We start from the raw sequence: 26,635 nt of genomic DNA on the forward strand, positions 1-26,635 counted from the left end.
CCAAAAGTCTTTGGTATCGGCATAGGTTCCCTGGGATTTCTGAGTGGTTCCCCCTTCCCTGCTGTGTTCTTCCAGGACCTCTGCTGAGGGAGGGAGGGCCGTGCCATGTCACTAGTGCATGCTGGCCCGCCAGGAAGCCCTGGGTCTCTGGGCCATGCAGGGGCGTTCCCAGCCCGCTTCAAAGATGGTTGAATGGGACGTGTTAACTTCCCTCTTTCCGCACAGCTCCACCCTCCCAGCTCTGGGACAATCAGCCGTGGCTGTATTAAAGGCCACTGTCCACGGCCGATATTGTGGTGTGTGTGTGGTGCTGCGGGAAAAGACTCCCTGTCACACTGGGTTTCTTGGCATGGCTCTGTGCTGTGGGTCCAGCCCTGGGCAGGAGTGCCCCTACCCGCTGGGGAGATGGCTGCAAGTCATGCATTTTTTTCTTATTTTGGCTCCCCTTTGCTCCCCTGGGCCCGAGACAGTCAGCAGTGGGTGTGGGAAGGGGTATCCTCCACGCCAGACACCGAGGCGTTAGCCCAGCCTGCTCCCGTCTGTCTGCAGCTGCTCCCAGGCTTTTTTCTTTTTAAAGAACTAGTCCATCTCCAAATGCCAACCCACTGTTTCCCCACACTGCAGCGTGGCCAAAGGACTTTCAGCTGACTCACTCACTCGTTTCAGAATGCAGACTCCTGGTTTCCCCAAATGCATGGTCCCTGTAGATTTAGCAGACCTTGTCTGCCTGGTGCTACTCTGGAAGTGGTGTTCTGGGTCACTTTCTGGTTTTTATCTAGTATTTTTCATGGAGGTGTTTTTTTGCCCTGTCTCACCTAGCTGCCATCTTAGGTTCCCTCTGCACAGTGTTGTTTTGATTGGAATTTTATTAAATGTATGGATTAAATTGAGGACCTATTGGCAGTTTTAAAATGTCGTCTTATCCCAGAATATGGAAAACCTCTTTGTTTATTTGGATAATCATTTATGTCCTTTTAATTGAGTTTTAAACTTTCCTGCACAGAGGTTTGTGTTTTCTTTTCTTAGCTAGTTTCTGGATTCTTCATATATTTGTTGCTAATGGGAATAGTATCTCATTTTGTATTATTTCTAATTGATTATCTTGGGAAAGAAATGTTTCAGTGTTTTTCAGTTCTAAGTATTGTAGGATTTCCTTTGTGAGCTGTTTTTTTTTTTAAGCCTAAAGGTTATTTAATAGTATGTATAGTTTATAGTCATACGGTATTTTAAAGGCAGTCTTTTAATTTTTTTACAGCAAAATAATTGAAACATGATTATAGAGCATAGTATACATTGTGTAGATTCTTTTAAAATTGTTATGGCTTTCTTTTTGACCTGATATATGATCAGTCTTTATGAATCTTCTATGCTCTCTTTGGGAAGCAAAAATCCTAAAATCCAGACACATTATTAACATTTTAATTTAGTAGGACGTGCTTTATACGCAACATTAATAAAAATTTCTCTAATTATTAAAAATGTTTCAAAAGCATCATTTTAACAATTGTATAATAAATACTCTATCCAATCAGAAAAAAACACCCATCCCTTGGTTTCCATTATATCCTTCTCCTCTAGCTGCCTTTTACCTTTGGGGCTGCTTTTAAAATGCCTTTGCATGGTCCTCTCCTTTTTCTTAACCCCTACCAACTAAATGCTGTTCTTCAGATGTAATCCATCTTAATGTTCACCCTGGAGAACCTTTTCTATGTGTGTTGAGGACTCCCGGATTCAATTTTCTGGCTCAGATCTCTCTTGTGAATTCCAGATAGAAATTTTCCGTTGCCTTCCCAACATCTTTATATAGATGTGAGAATAGTTCCACACTGAAGTTATCTTTCCTCTAACCCCAGCCTCCCTTACTTATTGCTGGCCTAGGTGGTTGGCACTACCATCCAGCACAATTCTTTGGCCAGTTTCTTAAGTCAGAAACCGGGGGTTCTGCAAGTCAGCTATGCTACCTCACATTATCTTCTTCCCATATGCATTCAGTCTTTAGATACTGTTAAAATATACCTCCAAAAATGTTTTTAAAATTAGTCATCCCCTCCTTTCCAGGATGATTTGTAATGCTTTTATCAAAAGTGTTTAGTGTCTCCCTATGGACTAACAGGGAAACATTTGAAACCAGAGATTTATATTCAAGTAAAACATTAGATGAGTTCAGGATGGAGGAGTTGGATTTGCTAGCATTTCATATGATTTCAACTTAACATAAGGGAGGCTGTCCCTCATAGAACACCCAGATGTGGAACAGGTGATCTTGACTGGAGTGCGCAGACAGAGACGATGAAGATCTGTTGAGGTGGTCACAACATTGGGGAGGCAGGACTCGATGGCCATTAACTTTCCTTCCAACTAGAAGAATCAGTGATGTTTGACTTAAACAGTAAGAGCAGAAGGTATGGTCTGTATGACTCATTGCTTTTAAATGAGCCTTCTTTAAATATGTAAAACTTTCCTTAGTCAGTGGTATTTTAGAAACTACCATCTATTAGATTGCCTTTTATGGATTTAACTTAATAAATTAAAACTAAGTTTTTCCTCTTCTTTTAAAGCATTTTCCTTCTGACATTTCTATAATTTTTTTCTTTGAACCTTAATTTGTATCAAGAGCTTTTTTTTAAAAAAAGGTCAAAGAAATCCATAATCTATCATAGATCTTCAAAAGTGGTCACTAGTTATTGTCATATATGTTCTATGACATTCCTTTGCCAATTTTATTAGATTAAATTTCTCAAATTATTCTTGTCATTTTCAGACCTTGATGAATTGAAGTTACATAATTTCTTTTTTTTCTGTTCCCAGAAAAAATCCTTGATGGATGCCAAAGTTAAAATTCAGATTAATATAAATTTTAATAAACTGTGTTTTGACTAATCAAGGAACTCTTTATACCAGTTGCTTTTTCAATGATCTATCTCAGTGTAGACATATTTACTATAATTAATGCTAATCACATTCTTTTACTACTCTTCTCCAAGTGAAGAAACATAAATGTATCAAATGTGGGTCTCAGTTCACTACACAGAGCAGTCAAGTTCCTCAATACAATTATAAAGACATGTTATAAGCACTTACTATTGAGGATTCAGAAAACCAGCAAATCTGCACCCTATCTGTGTTTTATAGAGTTTAAAATATCTAGATTATTCCTTCCTAACCAAAATTTTGAGCTTAACAATGGGATCAGAGGAAGGGATCTACTTGTAAGAGTGTCTTATATGAGATACACCAAGTATAAAGTTTGGTGAGTTCAGATGACTCCATTGGGCGTAGAGAAAATGTCAACCTCCTTTTTGTCTCAATTCCTTCATGAGCTGTGGTCATAGACTCTGTAGTTGAGGGAAGGGGTTTGTTCTCCTCCTATGCTCTGTGATTGTTTTTCCTTATTGGTTCAGCCGTTGGCTACATGTTTGTTTTCCTTGGTGGAGACAATCTTTGACTTCTATATTGTCAGACTTTTACTACTGTAAAAGTCTTCCGCTTACTGTAAAATTTACAGCACTTTGGACCTGAAAATAGACATGTTAATTTCTCTTTGATCATAATTAACCTTCCTCATCTGTTTTTTCTTATTTAGTCAATATATTAGTTAGGGTTCTCTAGGGAAATAGAATCAACAAGAGATATCTATAAATACATGATTTTATAAAAGTGTCTCACGCAACTGTGGGGATGCATGGGTCCAAATTCTGTAGGGCAGGCAGCAAACTGGCAACTCCAATGAAGATGAACGTCACTGAACTTCGATGAACTCCTCAGGAAACGCTGGTCAGCTGAAGAAGTGAGGGTCCTCTATCTGTCTCACTTAAGAGTCTTCAACTGATTGGATTAAATCCAGCTGATTGCATTCTCTCATTGTGGAAGACATGCCCTTTGTTGATGTAATCAGTCACAGCTGCAGCCAATTGCCTGATGATTTAATAAATAGTCTTCTGGTTTATTAACCAGCCACAGATGTCCTTGCAGTAACTGTTAGGCCAGTACTTGCTTGACTGGACACCTGTACACCATCACCTGGCCAAGTTGACACATGAACCTAACCATCATAGTTAGTATAGGCCATCAATGTATAATACATATTTTGTGATGTATTTGTGTTCACTGACATCATAAACTTAAGCAATTGCTTGTCAACAGCCTTGTACCCTTCTGTTATTTCAACTGATAAATAATGTGGGAATTTAGGGTCAGTTTATTAGCTAGATATGTCTGAGCTATAAGATCAAAGAAAAGTTTAACCCAATGCAACATCTGTTTAATTCTCATTTTGCAAAAGATATAGAGCCTAGAAGAAACAGAAACTTATATTGACACTTCAAAATATAATAGTTATATTCTGTCCATCTTTTGGTCATAAAAAAAGACAAAAAGGAAGAATATCAATGATGCATTTGTAGTCTGTCAAATATGGTTTTTTTAGAAAAGGATGATTAAAAATGAATGCTATTATAGGACACAAAGCTGACCACAAAACTCACATTTAGTCCTCCCCCAGTATGAGTTTGAACATATCACTCAGATCTTTGGACCTTTATTTCTTCACAGGCAAAATTAGAGAATTGAGCTAAATGATCTCTTAGGTTTCTCTAAAAAGCTGAAAATTAAAAATAGTGAACTGACACTAAGTAATTTAATACTGATACTGATAAAACATTATTGGTCTTTGGGAATCAATAAAAACAAAAAAGTTACATATGTTTTCAAGGGTAGTAGGAAAAAATATCCTGTTTCCTCTAGGGGAAGATTTCAGTATTAAGATTCTGTTCCACTTCAGACATTTTATTGTCTCAGGCAAATGGAACAGGCTCTCCCTGTTCAGTTTATCACCACTTACGAACCTGTCCTGTGCACCTCTTCTACAAAAATATTCCATCTACACTGTCTAATAGTATTATTCTTAATTACAGGGAGGGGGTGTTTGTTCTTCCTGAGTATATCCTCTGGTGGGCCTAGGACAGCCTTTGGCACATGATAGACTCAAAAGTGCTTAGTTATATCTTGTCTTTGTTGTTGTTTTTTTTTTCCTCAATTCCGCTAAGGAAGTTTAGTTAAGATAGTGTGTTCTAAAACAGACTGTTCCTTCTTGGGCTTTGGTTTTGTAACAAGGTTGTTAGCCACTGCTGGGTGTGACCACATGGTCTGTTTCTTTTATATCTTAGTACAGAATGTTGGTCAGGAGCTTTTCCCAGAGTTGTTGGCTGACTCAGAAGTAGAAGATCTCTGGAATAAAAATTAGGAGGCCAGCATATGCACACAGTTTTGGCATTGCCACTTTCTAGTCTTATGACCTCAGGCAGATTCTTGAACCTTTGCATTCCTCAGTTGGTTTCTTTGAAATTTTCATGATCAGCCTTGCTCTGCTTATTTCACACAGCTAACAGGAGGGTCAGAGCTGATAGTAGATGTGGAAATGCATTTTACATTATATAGTTTTGTTCAAATAAAAGGTTTTCTATTCATTTATAGTGTCACTGGTTACTAGCTCAATAGAACTCTTGAGTGCAAGGTCCCAGTTTACTCTTCATTGCCTGGGCACAGGATTCCTGCATTTGCTAAGATTGTCAGTAGTCTTCTCCATTTGTCTCTTAGCTGTTGTTTTCATGTTTATGTAGCCCTGTGAGTTTTACTTAGCAATGAAGGTTTTGCTTATTTGTGGATAATGTGTGTCTACGAAACTGACTCCACATGCTTTGCTCTTCATTAACTAGGCTGTATATGTATGTGGGGGGAGGGGATTAGCGTAAATATCAGTGGAGAACATTAAGTAATGATTAATAAGCTCCCTATTATTGAATGAATATTATTTTTAACATGAATATAACAAATATAGTAAAACAAGTAATGAAAGTTTTTTTTATTATCAGAGAAGTTGTAGGTTTACAGAAAAATCGTGCAGAAGGTACAAAGTTCCCATATTCCCCCTCACACACACAATTTTCTCTATTATTAACACTTTGCATTAGTGTAGTACTCTTGTTATAACTGATGAAACAATATTATTATAATTTTACTATTAACTGTAGTCCATAGTTTACATTAGGGTTCACTGTGGTACAGTTCTATGTGTTTTTTTTTTTAATTTAATTTTATTGAGATTGTTCACATACCATACAATCATCCAAAGATCCAAAGTACACAATCAGTTGCCCATGGTACTATCATACAGCTGTGCATCCATCATCACAATTATTTTTTTTTCCAATTTTTAGAACATTTTAATTACTCCAGAAAAGAAATAAAGACTAAAAAGAAAACTCAGTTCCTCCCCTACCCCTAACCACCCCCCTCCATTATTGACTCATAGTATTGGTGTAATACATTTGTTACTGTTGATGAAAGAATGTTAAAATACTGTTAACTGTAGTACATCATTTGCAACAGGTATATTTTTTCCCTATATACCCCTCTATTATTAGCTTCTAGTTATAGTTTCATGCATTTGTTCTAGTTCATGAAAGAGATTTCTAATATTTGTACAGTTAGTCATGGGCATTGTTCACCACAAGATTTACTGTTTTATACATACCCATATGTTAACCTCCAACTTTCCTTCTGGTGACATACGTGATTCTAAGCTTCCCCTTTCCACCACATTCATACACCTTTCAGCACTGTTAGTTATTCTCACAATAACATGCTACCATCACCTCTGTCCACTTCAAACACTTAGGTTCAACCTAGTTGAACATTCTGCTCATAATAAGCAACTGTTCCCCATTGTTTAGCCTTGTTCTATATCCCGTTAACTTATATTTCACGTCTATATGTTTACGTATTATAATTAGTTCTTATCAGTGAGACCACGCAATATTTGTTCTTATGTGTCTGACTAATTTCACTCAATGTAGTGCCCTCAAGCTTTCTTCATCACCCTTTTTTTGTTTTAAGACAGTTTTGTTCACCACCATACTTTCTATCCTAAGTAAACAAGTGATGGTTCCCTGTATAGTTACAGATTTACGTATTCACCACCATCACCACTGTCTATAAAAGGACATCTCCATTTCTTCCACAAAGAAGGAGGAAGAGTCAAAGAAGGTAGAGAGACAAAAGAAAAAGAAAAAGAAAGAAAGAAAAAAAACATGACAGCTAAAATGCAATGAAAGGAAAGAAATAATTAAACTAAAGTAGAATAAAAGAATCAGGCAACATTACCAATGCCAAGAGTCCCATACTCCTCCCTTATGTCCCCCTCTTAAAGGCATTTAGCTTTGGTATGTTGCCTTTGTTACATTAAAAGAAGCATATTACAAAGTTTCTGTTAAATATAGTTTCTAGTTTGCATTGATTGTATTTTTTCCCCAATACCACCCTGTTTTTAACACCTTGCAAGATTGACATTCATTTGTTCTCCTTCATGTAAAAGCATATTTGTACATTTTATCACAATTGTTGAGCACTCTAGGTTTTAGTGAGTAATACAGTCCCAGTCTTTATATTTCCTCTTTCCTTCTGGTGTCCTGCATGCTCCTAACCTTCCTCTTTCAACCATACTCACAGTCATCTTTGTTCAGTGTACTTACATTGCTGTGCTACTATCTCCCAAAATGTGTTCCAAACCTCTCACCCGTGTCTTTTCCTATCTGTCCTTAGTGCTCCCTTTAGTATTTCCTATAGCGCAGGTATATTGTTCACAAACTCTCTCATTGTCTGTTTGTGAGAGAATATTTTAAGCTCTCCCTCAAATTTGAAGGATAGTTTTGCCAGATATAGGATTCTTGGTTGGTGGTTTTTCTCTTTTAGTATCTTAAATATATCACACCACTTCCTTCTTGCCTCCAAGGTTTCTACTGAGAAATCTGCACACAGTCTTATCAAGTTTCCTTTGTTTGTGATGGTTTGCTTTTCTCTTGCTGCTTTCAGGATTCTCTTTGTCTTTAACATTTAATAATCTGATTTTTAAGTGTCTTGGAATAGGTATATTCACATCTGTTCTGTTTGGGGTACGCTGTGCTTCTTGGATCTGTAATTTTATGTCTTTCATAAGAAATGGGAAATTTTCATTGATTAGTTCCTCTATTATTACTTCTGCCCTTTTTCTATTCTCTTCTCCTTCTGGGACACCCAAGACACATACATTCAAATGCTTCATGTTGTCATTCAATTCCCTGAGACGTTACCCATATTTTTCCATTCTTTTCCCTATCTTTTCTTTTGTGTATAGGCTTTCAGGGTGTCTTGTTCTCCAGTTCCTGAGTGTTTTCTTCTTCCTCTTGGGATCTGTTGTATGTCTCCATTGTGTTTTTCATCTCTTATGTTGTGCCTTTCATTTCCATAGATTCTGCCAGTTGTTTTTTCAAACTTTTGATTTCTACCTTATGTTCACCCAGAGTATTCTTTATAGCTTTCATCTCTTTTGTTATATCTTCTCTGAACTTGTTGATTTGGTTTTTCATTTGATTTAGCATATTTCCCTGAAAATCTTTAATAGATTGTTTCATTAAAGTGAAACAGTATCTCAGCTGTATCTTGATTGAGGTGTAAGTTTGTTCCTTTGACTGGGCCATGTCTTCATTTTTCCTAGTATAGATTGTAGTTTCCTGTTGTCTAGGCATCTGGTTTCCTTGGTTACCCCAGTCAGATTTTTCCAGACCAGAAAGGGTTCAGGTCTCAGAATGGGGTTATATTCAGGGTGTTTTTTAGAGGAATGACAGACTTTCCTGTGAAGTTTCCAGTTGCTGTGCTTTTTCTAGCCTGCCCAGCAGGTGGCACGTGTCCGCCTGTTGCTCCTGACTGGTATAAGGAGATATGGCCCCCTTAGTTTCTGTTTTGGCTGTTTCACCCCAGGCTCTGGGGTCTGGTTCTCATGGGAAAGCTGGGCTCCATCTCCTTACTCTTAGGAAGATACACCGCCTAGGGAGTTATCACCTGCATTTGAATAGTCTCTCTGACTGTTATCTCCACCCCTGTCTGGGTCAGAGCACTGCGAACTGAAAACAGCTGCGGCTCTCTCTTCTGAGCCCCTCAGATTGAGAGAGAGAAAAAGGGACAGAAAGCCCTCTCCCCCTTTTGGAGCCAGTACACAGCCTCCCAGTTTCACTCGTCGGCCAGAGGTAACACCCAGTCTTCTGGGCTCCCCCTCCCAGGACAGAGAAGTCTTCTGGTTCTTTAAGGTCAGTCATCACTAAAAGCATCCGTCTGCTTGTTGGAGGTTTGTAGCTTGTACTGAGCAGTCCACATTTGTTAATTAAAACCCTAGTTGGAGCTCAGCTGAGCTATATTTGCTCGCTCAGAGAGTGCTTCTAGTTTCTACCACAGCGAGGTTTTGCAGCAAAGCCTGCGGTAGGGGAAGGGGACTCTTGGCACGGTTCTACAGCTTTTGCTTACAGATACTATGCTGCGATATCAGGCATTCCTCCCAGTCCAGGTTGGTGTGCGAGGTGTTATTCCAGTTGTTCCAGGTGACTGACTAAATTCCACTACTCTCTATGCCACCATCTTGCCCCTCTGCCCAGTTCTATGGTTTTTAAAATTTTTTTGTCTGGTAACATATATACAACCAAAAGTTTCCATTTTAACCACTTTCAAATATAGAACTCATTGGTGTTAATTAAAATGACCCTGTTGTGCTACCGTCACCACCATCCATTAACCAAAACTTTTCCATCACCCCACCACAGGAACTGTGTACCAATTAAGCATTAACTCCTCATCTCCCTCCTTCCCACCCCACAGTATTCTAGTTTCTGTCTCTATGAATTTAATGCAGGCTTTTAAAAATAGAGGTAGGAATTCTAGCAAGCTGGGACTTAAATATTAATTTGTTGATATAATTAAGATCCCCCTGAATGTCCAAAAAAAAACAACCCACAAAATTTGGTGAACAAAATATTTTCATCTATAACCCTCTTGCTTTTTATCGTACTATTTCAAATGTTTTTAGAACCAAGATTTGATTATGGGTACATTCATATTTTTCCATTATTTACTTATTATTTCTTCTTTTAAATTTAACCAAATTTGTAATTATCATCACATTTGCAAGTACAGAGTCTTTGAACTATATCTTGATAATAATAATAGGTAACATTTATTGAGTATTTGCTACATGTTGGGAACTACTATTAAGCCTGTTACAAAAATTATTTCACTTAATTCTCACAGCAATCCTAGGAGGTAATGAGAATGATTATTGTCAGTTTATAGATGAGGAAACTAAGGCTTAAGAGAGGTTAAATAACTGTCTAAGGTTATAGCTGGAAAACGGTAGAATCAGGATTTGAACCAAGGAAGTCTGCTTCCATAACTTATGCTCACAACTTCTACACATATGTCTTGAATCACTTAGATGCACTTCATAAAGTTTTGTGAGAGAGTCCATATATTTTCAGTGGAAAAGAAAATGAGAAACACTGTTTATTCTATAAAGAAAGAATAAAAGAATTATCCATGGGTACCCTCTTATTTCTGAATTTTTCAGGCTATATATTAGATAAAAGGTGCGTGATAAATGAGATGGATCTTTACTAGAAAGTGTTACTTTGGGCAAGACACCTAACTAACATCCCTGGCATGAAATGGCAGTTAGAGGCTGGATTTGAAGAACAGGAAGATTGTCATTCTCATTGGATCTTTCTTTTTCTTTTTCTTTTTTCTTTTTGATGGGCAGGAGAGAGGGAGAGCCTAAGAAGCTTTCCCCTCTCTTGCCCTTGTACTTACAGAGTTATAAATTCACCGGAAACTAGTTTCTGTGTACTTATGAAGTTTATCACAATTTGTGTTATGTAAGGTGATTTTATTGGCTCTTGAGAATTTTCTAAAGTTTTAGTGCTACCATAGCTGCTAGAGGAGTCTAGACTCCTCTAGACTCTGTTTCCTGGTCTTAGCAGTTTGTTCGGCTGGATAGTATTAGGTTGGGTTTAGAAGGCTTCAGTTCAGCCCTTTCTCTCCAGTTTAGCTTTAGGAAATCCCATGTAGTATGTCAGTGTGACTAGATTAAATCCTAGTCATTAAGTGCAGGAAGAAAAATGGATTAATGTTCATGTCTCTGTCAACTCTCCCTTGACTCCTCCCTCCAAATTATATCCCCTCATTGGAAGGGGAGTTCAGTATAGCCCAGCAGAAGTGCAGTTCCTAGAAAAAATAAAAACTTTTCACATTTCTACCATGGTGGTTTGACTCTTTTAATAAATTGGATTAATGTCTATTGTTTTTAAAAAATTGGGAACATATTTTGCTTAGCTTATAATCTTGATTCACATAATATTTGTGACACATTTTCCCATGTCATTAAACCTTTTTAATGTTGTGATTTAAACATTTGTATTATGAAAACTTTGAGCATATACAAAAGTAGAGGTATTGTGTGTTCCCATGGACCCATTGTCTAGCTTCAATGATTATCAATATTTTGCCATAAAAGTTCCATCTTCCTCTTCCTTTGGCACCTTTTTGGGGAGTTAAGTGCTAGGCATCATATTATTTTAACCTCAAATACTTCAATATGCATCTGAAAAGGAACATTTTTTTTTGTATGCCACAATGCTGTTATATCAAATGCAAATAGAAGCATTTGTTTAATATTTTCTGGTAACTATTCCATTTCAGAATTCTCTGGTACCCTAGACTGGAAGTTAGATCCAAACATATAGTTAAATTTATGCCCTATTCTTTACTTTCTTTTTTTTCCTCAGAGCTTGGGGAGGGCGTGTTCTTGATATTTTTCGTATATATATGGTGAAATATACATCTATATGAACTGTAAAAATATATATATTGTATACTATGTGTGTGTGTATATATATAGTATTTTGTGTTTGTGTATATGTGTGTGTGTGTGTATGTATCCATCAAGTATACTTGATATTTTATACAAGGGATGTGTACTTTATAACCTATTGTGTCAGGAAGCCCATCATGTATGATTTTCTTATATAGTTATGAATAGTTAGTGGATCTGGGGATGACAACTTGATTCCTTTTAGATTTTCAATTGACCTTTTCTCTAATGGGTTTCCCATCCATTGAATGATAGAATCATATCATTAGGGATCACAAGATGTTGATTTTCTTGTTCTGTTACTTATTTTGCATTTTTTGTTTGGATTTTTTTCTGTAGTGAAAAGCTTCCCTTTATTTTCTAGGTGCATTTTATTACCCTGAAATCCAGTTCATACTGGAAAGGCAGGATAAATGTTTCATGATTTCCCATTATGTCTGTGATGACTGGTGTCCTAACATTCCCCAGAGTTAACATATATATTTTATTTTTCTTTGTCCTTTTGGTATATGCAATATGTTTAAATCAATTGGATTATTCTTTTTGGAGTAGCATGATTTTTAATAGCTGTATAGTTAGCTCTCATTTGTTTAAAATTATAATTTTAAACTATTTCTTTATTTTTAGTTTATTTCATTTTTTTTACTTATTAATAATCCATTAATTATTGTATTGGGGTCTGTGCTAAGCACTTTATATAGAATATTTCGTTTAATTCTCACAATAATCCTATGATGCCTTACTCTGAATATACCTTTGAATATTTTCCTAGGGTATATTTTTAGAAGTTAAATTCTTGAGTCAAAAGGAGTGAATTTTTTAAGATCTTTAACACATGTTGCTGAGTTGCATCCTAGAGCTTTCTCTGTCAGCACTGATGTCCACTTCTGGGTTTCAGGTTGCCTTGAATCTAGGGTGGGGGATGCTAGAGGAAAAAAATGGGAAAACTCTTCACTGGTTTGGTGGTTCTTTGAATTCTCATCTTCTTCCCCATCCCTCCTTCTGATACAGTCTCCAGAATCGTCACATAGCTGCCTTGTGCATTCTCTCATAACTGTGTTTAGTGGGTGAGACAGGGTGTGTGATTACTTCATTGTACCTAGAACTGAAGCTCTATTGAATCTTACCTTTAAAAAAGTCTTTGTAGAATTAATTGGTGAAAAGGTTTTCTGGTTGTGGGGCATTTTATTACATGGTTTTTGGCCATTTATATTTCTTCCATGGTTTGTCAGTTCATGTGTCTTCTCTTTTGAGGAACTGGAATGGACAGAGTTCTAACAATGAAATAGGTGTTGTGGTTAAAATAAAGACAATCAGATAGAGACAAATGGTATAAGTTCCCTTTAATTAGGCTAAAGGATAGAGCTTACCTCACACAGAAGGGCCAAAGTTCAGGAGAGGCATGGCATCCCCCCTCAAGGGCAAGCTCTCCTCTCTTCTTTCCAGTCCTCATGAGGGTACTGCTCAGTGACACTGACTAATTGGGCGGTCAAGATTCCATTATGTCTCTCCAGGGGCTCTCATTGCACTTCTCCTGGTGGTGGACCTGTGGACTAATGAGTTGCCCAGCTTCCCTGATCTGGAGAGCTGGACTAACAAGGCATCAGGTACAAGTGATTGGTAACTAGCAGTGTTTGCTGTGCGGCCATTTGGGTTTAACAAATCACCCGAAACTTACTGGCACAAAGCCATCATTTGTTTTCAGTCTTGGTTTTGGGGGCTGACTGGGCTGAGCTTCATGGTTCTGACTTGTGGTCTCACATGTGGCTGCGATCAGAGGGTGGCTGGTGCTGGAGCCACCTTGAAGACTTCCTTATTCATACCTCTGGTGCCTGGGGGGTGGAACAGCTGGGTCTCCCTGGGAACCTCTGTCTATCTGTATGTGTGATCTCGCCACAAGATCCTCTAGCATTGCAGCTCAGGACTCCAAAGTTCCGGGGGTAGGGGAGAGAGTGAGAGTTGCCTCACCTTTTATAACCTAGCCTTCAAAATCACATAGTATCACTTCTGCCATACTCTTTTAGTTGATGCAGTCACAAAGACCAGTCCAGTTTCAAGGAGAGGGGTATTTAAAGACTGGGTGAGATTATAGGGAGAGAATATAGATTGAGTTGAGAGAATAGGCTGTGGGATGAGCCTTAAAGCACTCCTACGTTTACTTTGTTGGGTAGAGAAGCCAGTAAAAGGGACTTGAGAGAAACGAACAGCAAGGTAGGAAAAAATAGGAGACTGGTAGGGAAGATGAGAGGAATGTGTCTCAACGACTAGGAGTCAGTCAACAGTAAAATTTTTCTGAGAGGTTGAGAAATTGAGTACAGTGAAAACGGAGAAGTGTCCATTGGTAACATGCTGGGTACCAGTTTCTTTTGCTACTTTTTGCATGACGGGAACATTTTTTTTTGCATTGTGGGGATGGAAGTCAGATCATGGTGGGCTGAGCAATGAATGAAAGTGAGAAGGTGGAGGCAGCAAATGCAGTTAACTAAGGCAAGTAGTTTTGATGTGAAGGGAGGAAAAGAAGCAAGACAGTAGCTGGGGGTGGGGCACAGAGGGCTCATAGTGGGTTTTTTTTTTTTTTTTTAAATGTTTCTGTGATAATGGGAATGACTTGTAAAGAGAGAGATGTTTGTGATTCAGGAAAGAGAAGGTATAACTGAAGAAGTCAAATCCTGTGTATCCAACAAGGAGTGTGACTCAGAACACAAGAGGAAGAACTTACTTTTGTTTTGATCAGTATCTATTTCTCTTGACAGGAAGAAGGCAGAGAAGATGGATAAAGGTACAAATTTTTGTATATTTGCAATGTACCTTGGACTGTCCAACTTCTCAAGAAATTATTTGAGAAGAATATCATTTTGTCATTGGAAAGAGTGGATGGGGGGGGAATGTACAAAATTGTATTGGAGATCGTAGCATGCGAGTAGTGTTGGGCCTAATTGAATTTTATAATCATGATCCTAAAGTAAAAAGAGTCAACACATATGTGTGTCTTTGACAATGTCCAGTTGCAGGCAAAAAGAATGTGGGTGACTAGACAGGGACAAGTTGTGGTTTTACCATGCAAGCATGATGGAAAGCTAGAAGGATGAGGAAACTGAAGTGTTTGCAAGGAGTTAATTGTAATGGTGGAATATGGAATATAAGATGGTAAAGAAGGAAGTAAAGGCATATGCAGATGATGGATTGTGCCTAATGTTAGGGACAATAGATTTAAGGTCTATGTGGTGGGTGGATTTTTAGAGGCAATTCTAGAGTAAGAGCTAAAAGAATAGAAAGTAACTGTCCAGGATTAGGTGTTCCACCCAGGCATTTGTGCTTATGTATATGTGTATGTGTATATATTCATTCATGATAAAAAAATTAATTGTTCACCTACTCTGTGCCTGGTTATCAGGTGGTGAACAAACAGCAGAATGTATGCTGAAATGAAGTTTATAATCCAGTATATCCAGGAGGAGACAGATTGCCAACTTACATATATCCAAGTGCTGAGCTCTTTGAAGAAGAATAAAAGGAAAAAATGGAAAAAAAGTGTGACAGAGTGTGTTATTTTAGACAGGGTGGTCAGGAAAATCTCTCTGTGGAAATGACATTTGAGCAAAGACTGAATGAAATGAAAGGGTGAGTCATTTAGCCATCTGGGGGAGGAGAGTTCTAGTGCAAAGTCTCTAATGTGAGAGTGAGCTCAGTGTGTTCATGAGTGAGGGAGAGTGGTAAGAGGGAGCAGGTGGGCAGAGGCCTCTTCACTCATGGTGAGGAGTTTGGTTTTATTCTGTGTGTATTGAGAAGCCACTGGAGGGTTTGGAGGAGGCTTTGAAATTGAGATTCTGGAGGTGTTACTGCTCTTGAAAATGTCATATTTAAGAGTGTGAGCATAGAATTGGGTAGGGAATGTGGGTTGGAGGAAAAGTTGACTGGAGTCAAGGAATCAAGGACTGCCATGAGTTATATACCTGTGTGTTGGTTTGATCATCCATGTGGTGTCAACATCACTGAGAATGAAGGTAAGAGTAGAGTAGAGATATAAAGGAGGATAGTGAGTCAGGAGGTGAATAATTTAGTGAATGAGAGTGAGTGACAAGAGGTTGATGGATTACAGAAAGGAGCAGGGATAGCAGGTCATCTAGTCAGACGGCTGGAGTTTCAAAGGAAATAATGGTTTTGAAGGAGAATAAATTATTTGAAAGTGTTTGTGAGGATCAAGGAAGATAACAATCTACTTCCTGTTCCTAAGATATATGGGATTTGACATAACATGCCTTCACCAGAGAAGATTATAGAAAGGGGATGGATATTCTTAGGGGCAGCTAGAGTATTGATAATGCAAGAAGGTGAAGTTCCCTTATAGAGATAAATTCAGGCAGTGATTCTTAACTTGGGCAGTTTTGTCCCCCCAAGGACATATGGCATAGTTTGCCAACATTTTTGGTTGTTGCAACTGAGCGTGGGATGTGCTACTCACTTCTAGTGAGTAGTAGCCAGGGCTGCTGCTAAACATCCTACAATGCCTAAGATAGTCCTCCAAAACAAATTTTCCAGCCCACAGTGTTAATAGTGTTGTTGTTGAGAAACTCTGGATTAAGCATTTAGGGGCATCTGCTCATCATAGAATTGGATGTGTCCAGAGGGACATCCCTCTGTTCCACGTTGTCCAGTAACCCTGAACAACATACATATATGATATGTATTAGGCACATTTACTCACAAGCTCACTCACACATGCAAGGTCCTTTCTCCCATATTCTCTGTCATATACAATACCTGAGTTACAGGAATGAACAAATTCATTTGTGGCTATTTTCAGTCATTCTGTAAGATGTGCACAATGGATATACTATTATGATTGTTAACCACTTGAGAATTGAAGGATGTGGTTTCCTAGATGGAGGCAAACTGAAGTTCTGTAGGAAAAAAAAATCCTTTACTTCCTCTCAAAAAATGTCCTGGAAAACCAAAGAATGTTCTCTAGTGTCCTGAAGGAACAAGGACAATTTTTTTTGCCCTTCTCTTTCACTTCCATATCAGAGTGACAGATTTTAAGATGTTTTTATTTTTAAACACAGGAAAAGGCAAAAAAATTGTGAGACTAGTGTCATGACAGAATTGTCCTCTTCTCATGTCGTGCCTCTCTTCTCTAGTCTCTTTTAGGGAAATAATAAAAGACTTATTCTTGGACCTAACCTAGAGTTATGTTTCTGAGGGTCATCTGAGAAAATTTGGAATTTCTCTTTAGGGTGACTTTAATAAAAAATAATTTTTTTAAAGATTTTTTTGCTGGCCAGTTCTCTTCTCTTCTCATGGGGTGGTGACCTTGCGGAGCCGCTGTCTGCCTTCCTGTCTCTGCATTCTCTGCCGCTCCCCATTGCCATGCCTGAGACTGAATGTCAGTCATTGACATTTCTTAGACTTAAAGGTAGAATATTGGGTTGCTAAGTACTTCTTAGAGAAATATCTGCAGGAAAACAAAGAAGGAGGAGGATTACCAATTAAATCCAATAGAATAAGGGGTTCTCTAACTTGGTTCATTCTCTTCTGGGGTAGAAAGTATTTTGGGGGATGGGGGAGCAACAAGCTCTGCCCTTCATTTGTGGTGTCTCAGGCCCCAAGACCTCAGTTCTCTCTCTGAGAGGCTCCTTTTCCATGCATGTCAGCAGTCTTGGAAACGGTGTTGCTCTTTAACTGTGTTTACTCAGCTTCTCTCCACTGGGACTGTTCTGAGCCTAGTGATGTGATCTGGGAGTGTTCTCTCCTAATAACTGTGTTTTCATCTGCAGGGCGAACTCTGTTGGAGAAGCTGTTCAGCCAGCAGGAGAACGCACCTCCAGAAGAAGCAGAGAAGTTTTGCTCACGGATCATTGCTATGGGTCTTCTACTTCCTTTTAGTGACTGCTTCAGGGAGCCGTGTAATCAGAGTGCCCAGTCAAGTTCAGCTCCGTTTGATGTAAGTAGGGGAATTTACGTCTGTCTGTAAGGCAGATTGCAACAGAAATAGCAATTGTGCTGTGTGTCTTCCCAGTCACCCTGTAATTTAAAAACAACATGTGATACATGCCTTCCTCCCCTCAGCCATTCAACAGTGTATCTGTTTCTACATTTTCCTTTTTGACTAGGGTATTTTTAAGTATATTTTCCAAACTTCCTTTTCTTAACAGAGGACTACTCTGGATAGTTTTCTAGTCTGCTTTAATCAGTGATGATTTTAAAGTTGCTTTATGTCAGTTTTTCTGAGTTTGCAGGTGCACAGATGTGCTTTCAGATGCAACTCCATAGGGCAGGATTATTGGTCCCAGTGGGCCCCAGGTTTCCATGGGTCCTCGAATGCTATTTCACTATGTTCCTAACACATTAATGTTTTAAATATTGACATGAAGCAGCATTGTCTGCTTTCTCCCTTAGCTCCCATTCACCAAGAGAGTTAATACTGCGGAACAGTAACGCAAAGACATGTTCATAATTCATAACGAATATCAGCCCAGCTGGATTATCATTTCCAGGCCAGAGTATTGCTAATCTTTCTCAGGTATGTGGTACATTTGTGACATTGGTTGTGACGAGTGTGCATCCAGAACCTAGATATGTACGAATTCTCATATATGAATTTCTGAAGAAAATTGAAGGTCTGGTTAGCTTAGTTGTGTGGAACCCAGTATTCATGAGGAGAGTAATGGGTTATTTTCCAAAAGGCTTAATTACGTTTGTTCCATTGCTTCCAGTTGCACCCCTTTTCTGTATAACCCTCTTAATTATTTATGCTGCTGATCAAAGGAGTGAAATAATGAATTTTGAAAGGCAATGAAAATGAGTCTTGGCTGAGATCAATATGTGATAGTGAATAATAAAGTGTATTTATTTGTCTGGTTTTATTCTTCCTCTTCTTACCCATTGCATATCTGTTGTCTTCCTTGATCTCTCTGCAGTATTAGGAAAATAAATCAGTGGTTCTATAAAATATTTTGAGATCTTCTTTATATTTCCATTTGAAAGTAAATTCCCTAGGATATGCCATGACTTGTGAAACTTTGCTTCTTAACATATTTTTTTCTTACTGTAAAGTACTTTTGTTTTCAATGACGTGGCAGGTAATCCCTGCTAGGTAGATCTCCTATGGGAGGAATTAGATTAATTTTTTCCTCCTTTCTCCTCTGTGAGAGATGTGTGTTATTTTAGGGACAGAAACTGAGGACTATGGTAGAGCTGTTTTCTAGAAGATCCATCAATTTGGCAAGTTAGAATTATAATAAATAAAATAGAGTACAAAGGCAAACTCTAGCCATATGTAGCACTTTTTGCTTAAAACTATTCCCCAATTAACTGCATTTTTCCTCTTAAACCTCAGAAATAAAGAGCCTTATTGGTCAGTAAATGTGGAATTGGAATAAACTGAAAAGAATAGGGTACTCATTTTCATATTTTAAAAAATGTTAATCAAATAAGGGGGCTGCTTCTTTTGCTCCACTTCCCTCCATCCTTATGTTAGAGAGACTAGTAACTCCTTCCAGCCATGTTATTTTGGATGGCAGTTGGAGGTGGGCTGGAGAGTGAAAAGCAAACAATAAGTGAATAAGATTCCTTAAAATTGTATATGGTACTTTCCTCCAAAAGGGAAAACTCCTTTTCTCCAACTTTATGTGATTTGTTCATTGACCCTATACTACCCTTCCACCCTCTTCCCAAGGTGAACACAAAACAAATTAAAGATACTATAGTAAGAAACTTAATTCAATATACTGAAGTACCTCTTCAATAGAGAACTGTGCATTTGTTGTAAACATAGGCAATATTTTCTTCAAAATCCAGAAAAGGTAACAATGGAGTAGACTGAAGTATTAATGAGCATATGAGGAGGAATGTAGTTACCTGTAGGGAGAGAAGTTTGTGCTAATTGGTCTCTCTGCTGATTACTGGAAAATAGCTCTTGGGAGGGTTTATAACGAAAAATTCTCTTGAGCTTAGTTGCCCTTTGAGATAGAGAACACTGTGGGAATAAGCTCCTAACTGGTGCTCTTTCCACCCCCTGACATTGCATCCATCCTTTCTCCCCTCTCTCTTCTCCTCTCTCCATTTACTCACGTAAGTAAAGCATTGAACATCTCTGATTTGGGGATTTTACTGATGCAATTGATTGATTGGTGTACTTCAACCAACCCTTTGAGTTTCAGTCCCATGTTAGTTATACATGCATCAGGGCCTAACAGTTTACTTTTTAGAGTGCCATAGAAAATCTGAAAGGATTTCATGTTTTCTCTCACTCTTTTAACTGATTCAAGTTTAAAGAACTTTAAAAGGTGAAGATGGCTTTGAGTGATAATGGTAATTCATTTACAAATATTTACCAAATACATTCTACATGCCAGGCAGTGTTTTAGGCTTTGGAGATATGATAGTGAGCAAGACAAATAAGATTCATGTTCTCTTGAAACATATGCCATTTAGGGTGAGAAAAGACAGGTAAAAGACAAATACAAGCAAAGGTAAATTAATTTATATCAGACACTAGTAAAAGCTGTGAAGGAAATAAACCAGAATAATATGATGGAGTGATTGAGGTAGGGGATGTTAAGAGGGAAGCCTCTCTAAGGACTTTGTGAATGATGAGAAGAAGCTGTGAGGTGAGATCTGAGGAAAGCCATTGCAGGAAGAGCAAGCAGCAAGTACCAAGGGCCTGGGGAGAGCACAAGCCTGAACTATGTGAGGAACAGTCTGAGGGTCTGTGTAGCTGAAGCTTCATGAGATGAGGACAGAAAGGTCCAAGGAGCCAGAACATGCAGGGTCTGGCCAAGGAAGGCAAATGGAATTTTTTTTTTTTAAGTGGGAACTTCTGGAAGATTTTTTTTTGAATGCAGTGGGAGTTGGGGGTGGCTTATAAATTTGCTCTGTATTTTACATGGATCACTCTGTCTGGTCTTTGCGTAAGACTGTGAGGAAAAGCATCGTTCCTGAGTTTTTTTTTTTTTTTTTTAAATCAGATTCCCAATACTTGGAAATGCAAAACCTGTTGTTAATGCTCTATAAAATTTAAAGCTTGTGGCCACTGCCGTGCTCCCTGTGGACAAGACACACCAGTCTTCAGTATGTTGCTGACCATGAGTCCATGATTATTGCCTATTGGGTTGTAGATTTGGGTGGTTATTTTTGCAAGAATAAAGCCAGTACAGGATCTCCTTAAGACTCCTTTTCCTTTGAGTGCCTTTATTCATAACTAGATACCATTTTTTTTGGTCATATTCATCAGTAGCTGTTTTTCAGCAAACCACAATTATCTTACACAATTGTTGATTACCTGTTAACAAGCCTTTAGGATTTATTCAGTCATAACTCTCAGATATCACATTATCTATTTACATCACAAATAATAAGGCAAGTTTTAATTAGCCTGAGGATTTTGAGTATATGGTTATACCTATCTAATCCTTTATGAATTGTTAGATCTTAAATATCTTTCTAGCACAATATTTTTGGATGTAGCACATATTTTTAAATGTTGGACTTTTTTAGGTTTTGCAGATCTGCTGATTTTGCTAAATGTGTAGTGATCCCGTGCTTACCAGCTAGGTGGAAGTTCCTTAGTATATATGTAAATGGACTTAGGTTTGGATGAGTATATTAGTGAGGCTAGAAATTTCGAGAAGGAAGAATGAAAAATCAGGTCAGAAAGGAGCAAAGGAAACATGATCATGAACCTGTTGAAAGTAAGTTGTTTATCAAAACCAATAGCAACCACTACCAGAAAATTAATGAAATGTACTCTACTTCCCATCACCAGTAGTAAGAAAGAAGACTTAAATGAACAAATAGAAATGATTATTTGTGTTTGAATTCATTTTGTTTTTAGAGCAGGAAGAATACCTAGATGCTATTTAGTCAGATCTTTTCCAGAAAAGCAACAGAAAACCATGACACATCTCTTAGCTCTAAGAGAATGTAAATAAATATTGGGGTTTTCTTAAATTTAAAAATTAATTTATTTATTTTTTAAATATATATTGTTTTTGTCATATTTTTATTTTTGAAACATGTACAATATTAACCAGCAGAAACTTGTTTTTATTTTAAATGTGATGTTAAAATTATGCTTAATTTTCATACCAGCTTTTAATATTATTTTGGCTGACGTTTTTTTTTTTCCTTGCAAACATATCTCTAATCACAACATAGAAGTCAGTAGTAAAATTACTGAATTAATTGAAATTCATTTTGTAGCCATGTTTTACATCTACTCCATTAGTTGGATAATCAGATTGCATAAATCCATGCTGATGATAACAAAATCAGATTGAAACTGAAACCCCTTTCCTTAATTTTACTCATTTTTTTTTCATTTTAAGAACTTAAAAATAGTAGTAAAGTACTATGTTCATATGATTAAAAAGTCAAGTAGTAGATAGTCTACAATGACAAGCAGCAGACCAAGCTTGCCTCAGTCCCCCCAGTTTTATCCTGTTCCCTGGTGTGGTACCCCTTACTCTTGTTTAGCTAGTTTTGATTTGGGATATTTTAAGTGTGCAGATGATATTATCAACATTCCTGTTGCCTTCTCACTATCAGAAATGAGGATTTAGCTCACTTAAACCCCATCCCTGTCCCTCCCCATTCCTTCTCTTTAGTAATTCCTCTTTGTACTTTAAATAACTGTGCTAGTTTGGATATATTACGTTCCCCAGAAAAAGCCATGTTCTTTAATGCAGTCTTGTGGGGCAGATGTATTAGTGTTGATTAGGTAGGAATCTTTTGATTGAGTGTTTCCATGGAGATGTGACTCAATCAACTGTGGGTGAAAGGTTTGATTACATTATTTCCATGGTGATATGGGCCCTGCACATTCAAGGTAGGTTTTGGTTTAATCACTGGAGCCCTATAAAAGAGCTCTTAAACAGAAGGAGCTCAGAGCAGCTGAGAGGGACATTTTGGAGAGAAGCTAAAAGCTGACACTGACACTATCACTGGCACTTGGAGATGATAGCCTAGTGTTTGCTCTGGAGAAGCTAAGAGAGGACCCTGATGCTTAGATGCAGAGGAGCCGAAGAGGCTAAGAGAGATCCAGAGACATTTTGGAGACTGCCATTTTGAAAGCAACTGGGGCAGAGGAAGAGCAGACACCAGCCACGTGTCTGCCGGTAGAGGTGTTCCAGACGCCATTGGCCATTGGCCATTCTTCAGTGAAGGTATCATCATGTTGCTGATGCCTTAGTTTGGACACTTTCATGGCCTTAGAACTGTAAACTTGTAACCAAATAAACCCCCTTTATAAAAGTTAATCCATTTCTGGTATTTTTCATAATGGCAGCATTAGCACCCAGAACAATGACATACCTAAGATTTTTTTTTGTTGTTGTACTATCAAATTCAGATAATTCTTGCTTCCCCACCTACCATGTAAAATTAGGCTAGTTGTGCCTCTACCTTTCTCTCCATTTATTCTGAATTCCTTTTACCTCTCAGCTTCTACCAGATGTACTTTTATCTTTAGGGTATATATAAATTTTTTTAAATTCAGTTTTATTGAGATATATTCACATACCATGCAGTCATCCATGATGTACAATCAGCTGTTCACATTACCATCATATTTTTGTGCGTTCGTCACCCCAACCTATTTTTGAACATTTTCTTTACACTAGAAAGAAACAGAATAAGAATAAACAATAAAAGTAAAAAAGAACACCCAAATCATCACCCCCATCCCATCCTGTTTTTCATTTAGTTTTTGTCCCCATTTTTCTGCTCATCCATCCATACACTGGATAAAGGGAGTGCGATCCACAAGGTTTCCAAATCACACTGTCACCCTTGTAATCTACATTGTTATACAGTTGTCTTCAAGAGTCAAGGCTACTGGGTTGGAGCTTGATAGTTTCAGGTATTTACTTCTAGCTATTCCAATACACTAAAAATTACAAAGGGATATCTATATAGTGCATAAAAATACCCTCCAGAATGACTTCTCTACTCCATTTGAAATCTCTCAGCCACTGAAGCTTTATTTCATTTCGTTTCACATCCCTCTTTTGGTCAAGAAGATGTTCTCAATCCCACGATGCAGGCAGGGTCCAGATTCATCCCTGGGAGTCATATCCTATGTTGTCAGGGAGATTTACACTCCTGGGAGTCAGGTCCCACGTAGGGGGGAGGGCAGCTAGATCACCCACCAAGGTGGCTTTGTTAGAGAGAGAGGGCCCCATCTGAGCAACGAAGAGGCACTCAGGGGGAGACTCTTAGGCACAATTATAAGCAGGTTTATCCTCTCCTTTGTAGTAACAAGCTTCATAGGGGTGAGCCCCAAGACAGAGGGCTTAGCATATCAAACTGTCAGTCCTCAATGTTTGTGAGAATATCAACAATCCAGGTGTGGAAGTCCAACACCTTTGCATCCTCCCCCAGCTCTTCAGGGGGGCCTCAAATATATATTTGTATTCTCTGCCCAAATTATTTGGGATGTATTGCTATTTCATTTAGGGTATATTTTTGAAGTTGATGTTGTTGTGTGTACAGGTTTATTCTAAAAATTGAAAAACATATGGACACCATGTAAATACTGTACTATAGAGGCAAGTAAAGTGCTCTGATTACAGTTTCTTTCTTAGGAGTCCCAGTATTATAACTCGCACACCACTTAAAGAAGGATGTTGCTCAGGTCAAATTAAAATGGATTCTTTTTCTTATAAATGATCACTTGCTCAAAAATATCACATATTTAGTTGATTTAATATTGGTTCATTCCTTTTGTTGTACAGTCTCCCCTCTGTCCCTAATCCAGCTCCACAAAATTTTGTTTGCCCCTTGTTTTCTTTTTTGGGAGCAGAAAATTGCTTAATTTCTCAAATTTCAGTTTCTTCTTCTGTGAAATGAGGAATAAGATAGTCGTTTCTGAGTGAGAGGAAAGCAGGAATACAAGTAAAACATTTTTCATACTACTGGGCATATAGTAAATGTTAAATGTGTGTTAACTATCATCACATATTGTTTTAGTTTATGAAATGCAATATACCAGAAATGGGTTGGCTTGGAATTTATTAACTTAAAAGCTTACAATTCTCAGGCTGTGAAAATGTCCAAATCAAGGCATCAATAGGATGATACCTTCTCTCTGAAGATTGGCTACTTGTTATCTTCACCTCTTCTGTCACGTGGCCAGGCACATGGCGACATCTGCTGGTCTCTCCCTTCTCTCCTGGGTTTCCTTGCTTTCGGCTTTAGGCTGCTTCTTTCTCAGCTTCTCTGTGTCTTTTTTCTGTCGTCTATCCTCTTATGAAGGATTCTAGTAAGAGAATTAAGACTCACCCTGAATGAGGTGGGTCACTTCTCAACTTGAGATCGTACTGATCAAAAGATTCTGTTTACAGTGGGTCCACAGACACAAGAATGGATTAGCTTTAAGAACACACTTTATTCTGAGTACGTACAACTTTAAACTACCACACATATCATAATCATATTTGGGGTCCAAGGCTGTAGGGAAAGTATAGGGGAAGGATTAAATCTCCTTGGTGACTCACGGCAAAATACTTGGGCTTATATTTGAGGGATCAGTAGGAGTTTGCTGAAGGGGGACAGCTATAAAGGGATGTCTTTATATTAGGCATTGCATGTAAAGGCATGGAGATGCATGTAAGTGTCGTTTATAAGTATTTCTGGAGTGTAAATCAGGAGAATGACAGATAGAAAGGAGGCTATACAGGTAAAGAAGGGCCTTTATATCACCTTAGGGACGCATTTGGATAATCTTGATCAGTTAAACCATAAATAGATTTGCATTTGTAAAATACCACTCTGATGGCAGAGTGGAGAATGGATTGAAGAAAGTTAAATAAAATTAGTGGTAAAAGTGAAACATGGCTACTGAGTAATGCTTTCTTAAAGTAAAACAAAGGCAGTAGGAATGGAAAAGAGACAGTTATAGGGAATTTTAGATTTGGAATGGTCAGAACTTGTGATTTGATTGGATTTGGGGGAAGTGAAGGAGTAGATGATTTCTTTGAGTATCTGATCTGCATTTCCAGGTAGATGGTGATACTTTACTAGGTATTTTAAGAAGGAACAATTGCCAAGAAGATGATAATTTTTCATTTAGACATCTGGAATTTGGGCTCTTTGGGACATAATGGGCAATTCCTAAAAGGCAAAGGAACTGATATTGCTGGCATAGACCATGGATTATGTGCTAAAAGGTTAAGTAAATAAATCGAGAAAATTAAGACAAAGCAGAGGACTCGAAAGATTAAAGTTCTTTACGATAATGAAGAACATGTGTAATGGGAGTATAGAGAGAATGGATTCATGGGAGGTTGTGGCCAGATGGAAGAATATTGGTGTTAAAGATTTCAGAGGTGGGCCATTCTACAGATTCAGTGAAATGGAATGCCCATTGTCATTAGAGTCGAGAAGCTCAGAGTGTTGGCTGAGACTTCATGTTCCAGAGGATTGTGGAGGTGTAGGTATTGAGAAGTAGACACAGGATCATGTGACAAAGTCCTTGATGAGTGTAACTCTGGGCTGAGGACATCAGTAAATGTCTGAGATGAGGAGGGACAGATGCTGATACTACTGGATGATATGGGTTTTAAAGGTGGAGATGTTTTTGCACAGAGTAGAATAAGAATATTCTCTAAATGATTATGGAGGGATAGATTATGAGGCCATATTATATAGGAGTCAGAGAAAAGAACAATTACCAGGTTCAGTTATCACTTACTTGAATTACTGCATTGGCCTTTTGACTATACCTGTTACTAGTCTCCAGTCCAATCTGCTTATTCTAGCCCAGTAATTCTCAATTGGGGGTGATTTTGTTCCTCCCCCTCTCCCTCCATGGAACCTTTGGCAATGTCTAGAGACATTTTTGGTTTTCATAATGGGAGTGTGGTATGACTGGCATCTAGTGGCTAAAGGCCAGAGATACTGTTCAACATCCTA

At 38.0% G+C, this 26,635-nt stretch overlaps 1 protein-coding gene across 1 annotated transcript in view; it reads left to right on the forward strand.

Moving 5' to 3' along the window:
- Positions 1–26,635, forward strand: part of FMN2 (formin 2) — a 408,121-nt gene that overhangs the window by 22,462 nt on the left and 359,024 nt on the right. The window contains exon 2 of the mRNA XM_037821962.1: positions 17,500–17,666. Coding sequence (XP_037677890.1) covers positions 17,500–17,666 — 167 coding nt within the window. The remainder of the gene's footprint in view (positions 1–17,499; positions 17,667–26,635) is intronic.

The sequence above is a fragment of the Choloepus didactylus genome, chromosome 2 (assembly GCF_015220235.1).
Source record: "Choloepus didactylus isolate mChoDid1 chromosome 2, mChoDid1.pri, whole genome shotgun sequence".
Lineage (NCBI taxonomy): Eukaryota > Metazoa > Chordata > Mammalia > Pilosa > Megalonychidae > Choloepus > Choloepus didactylus.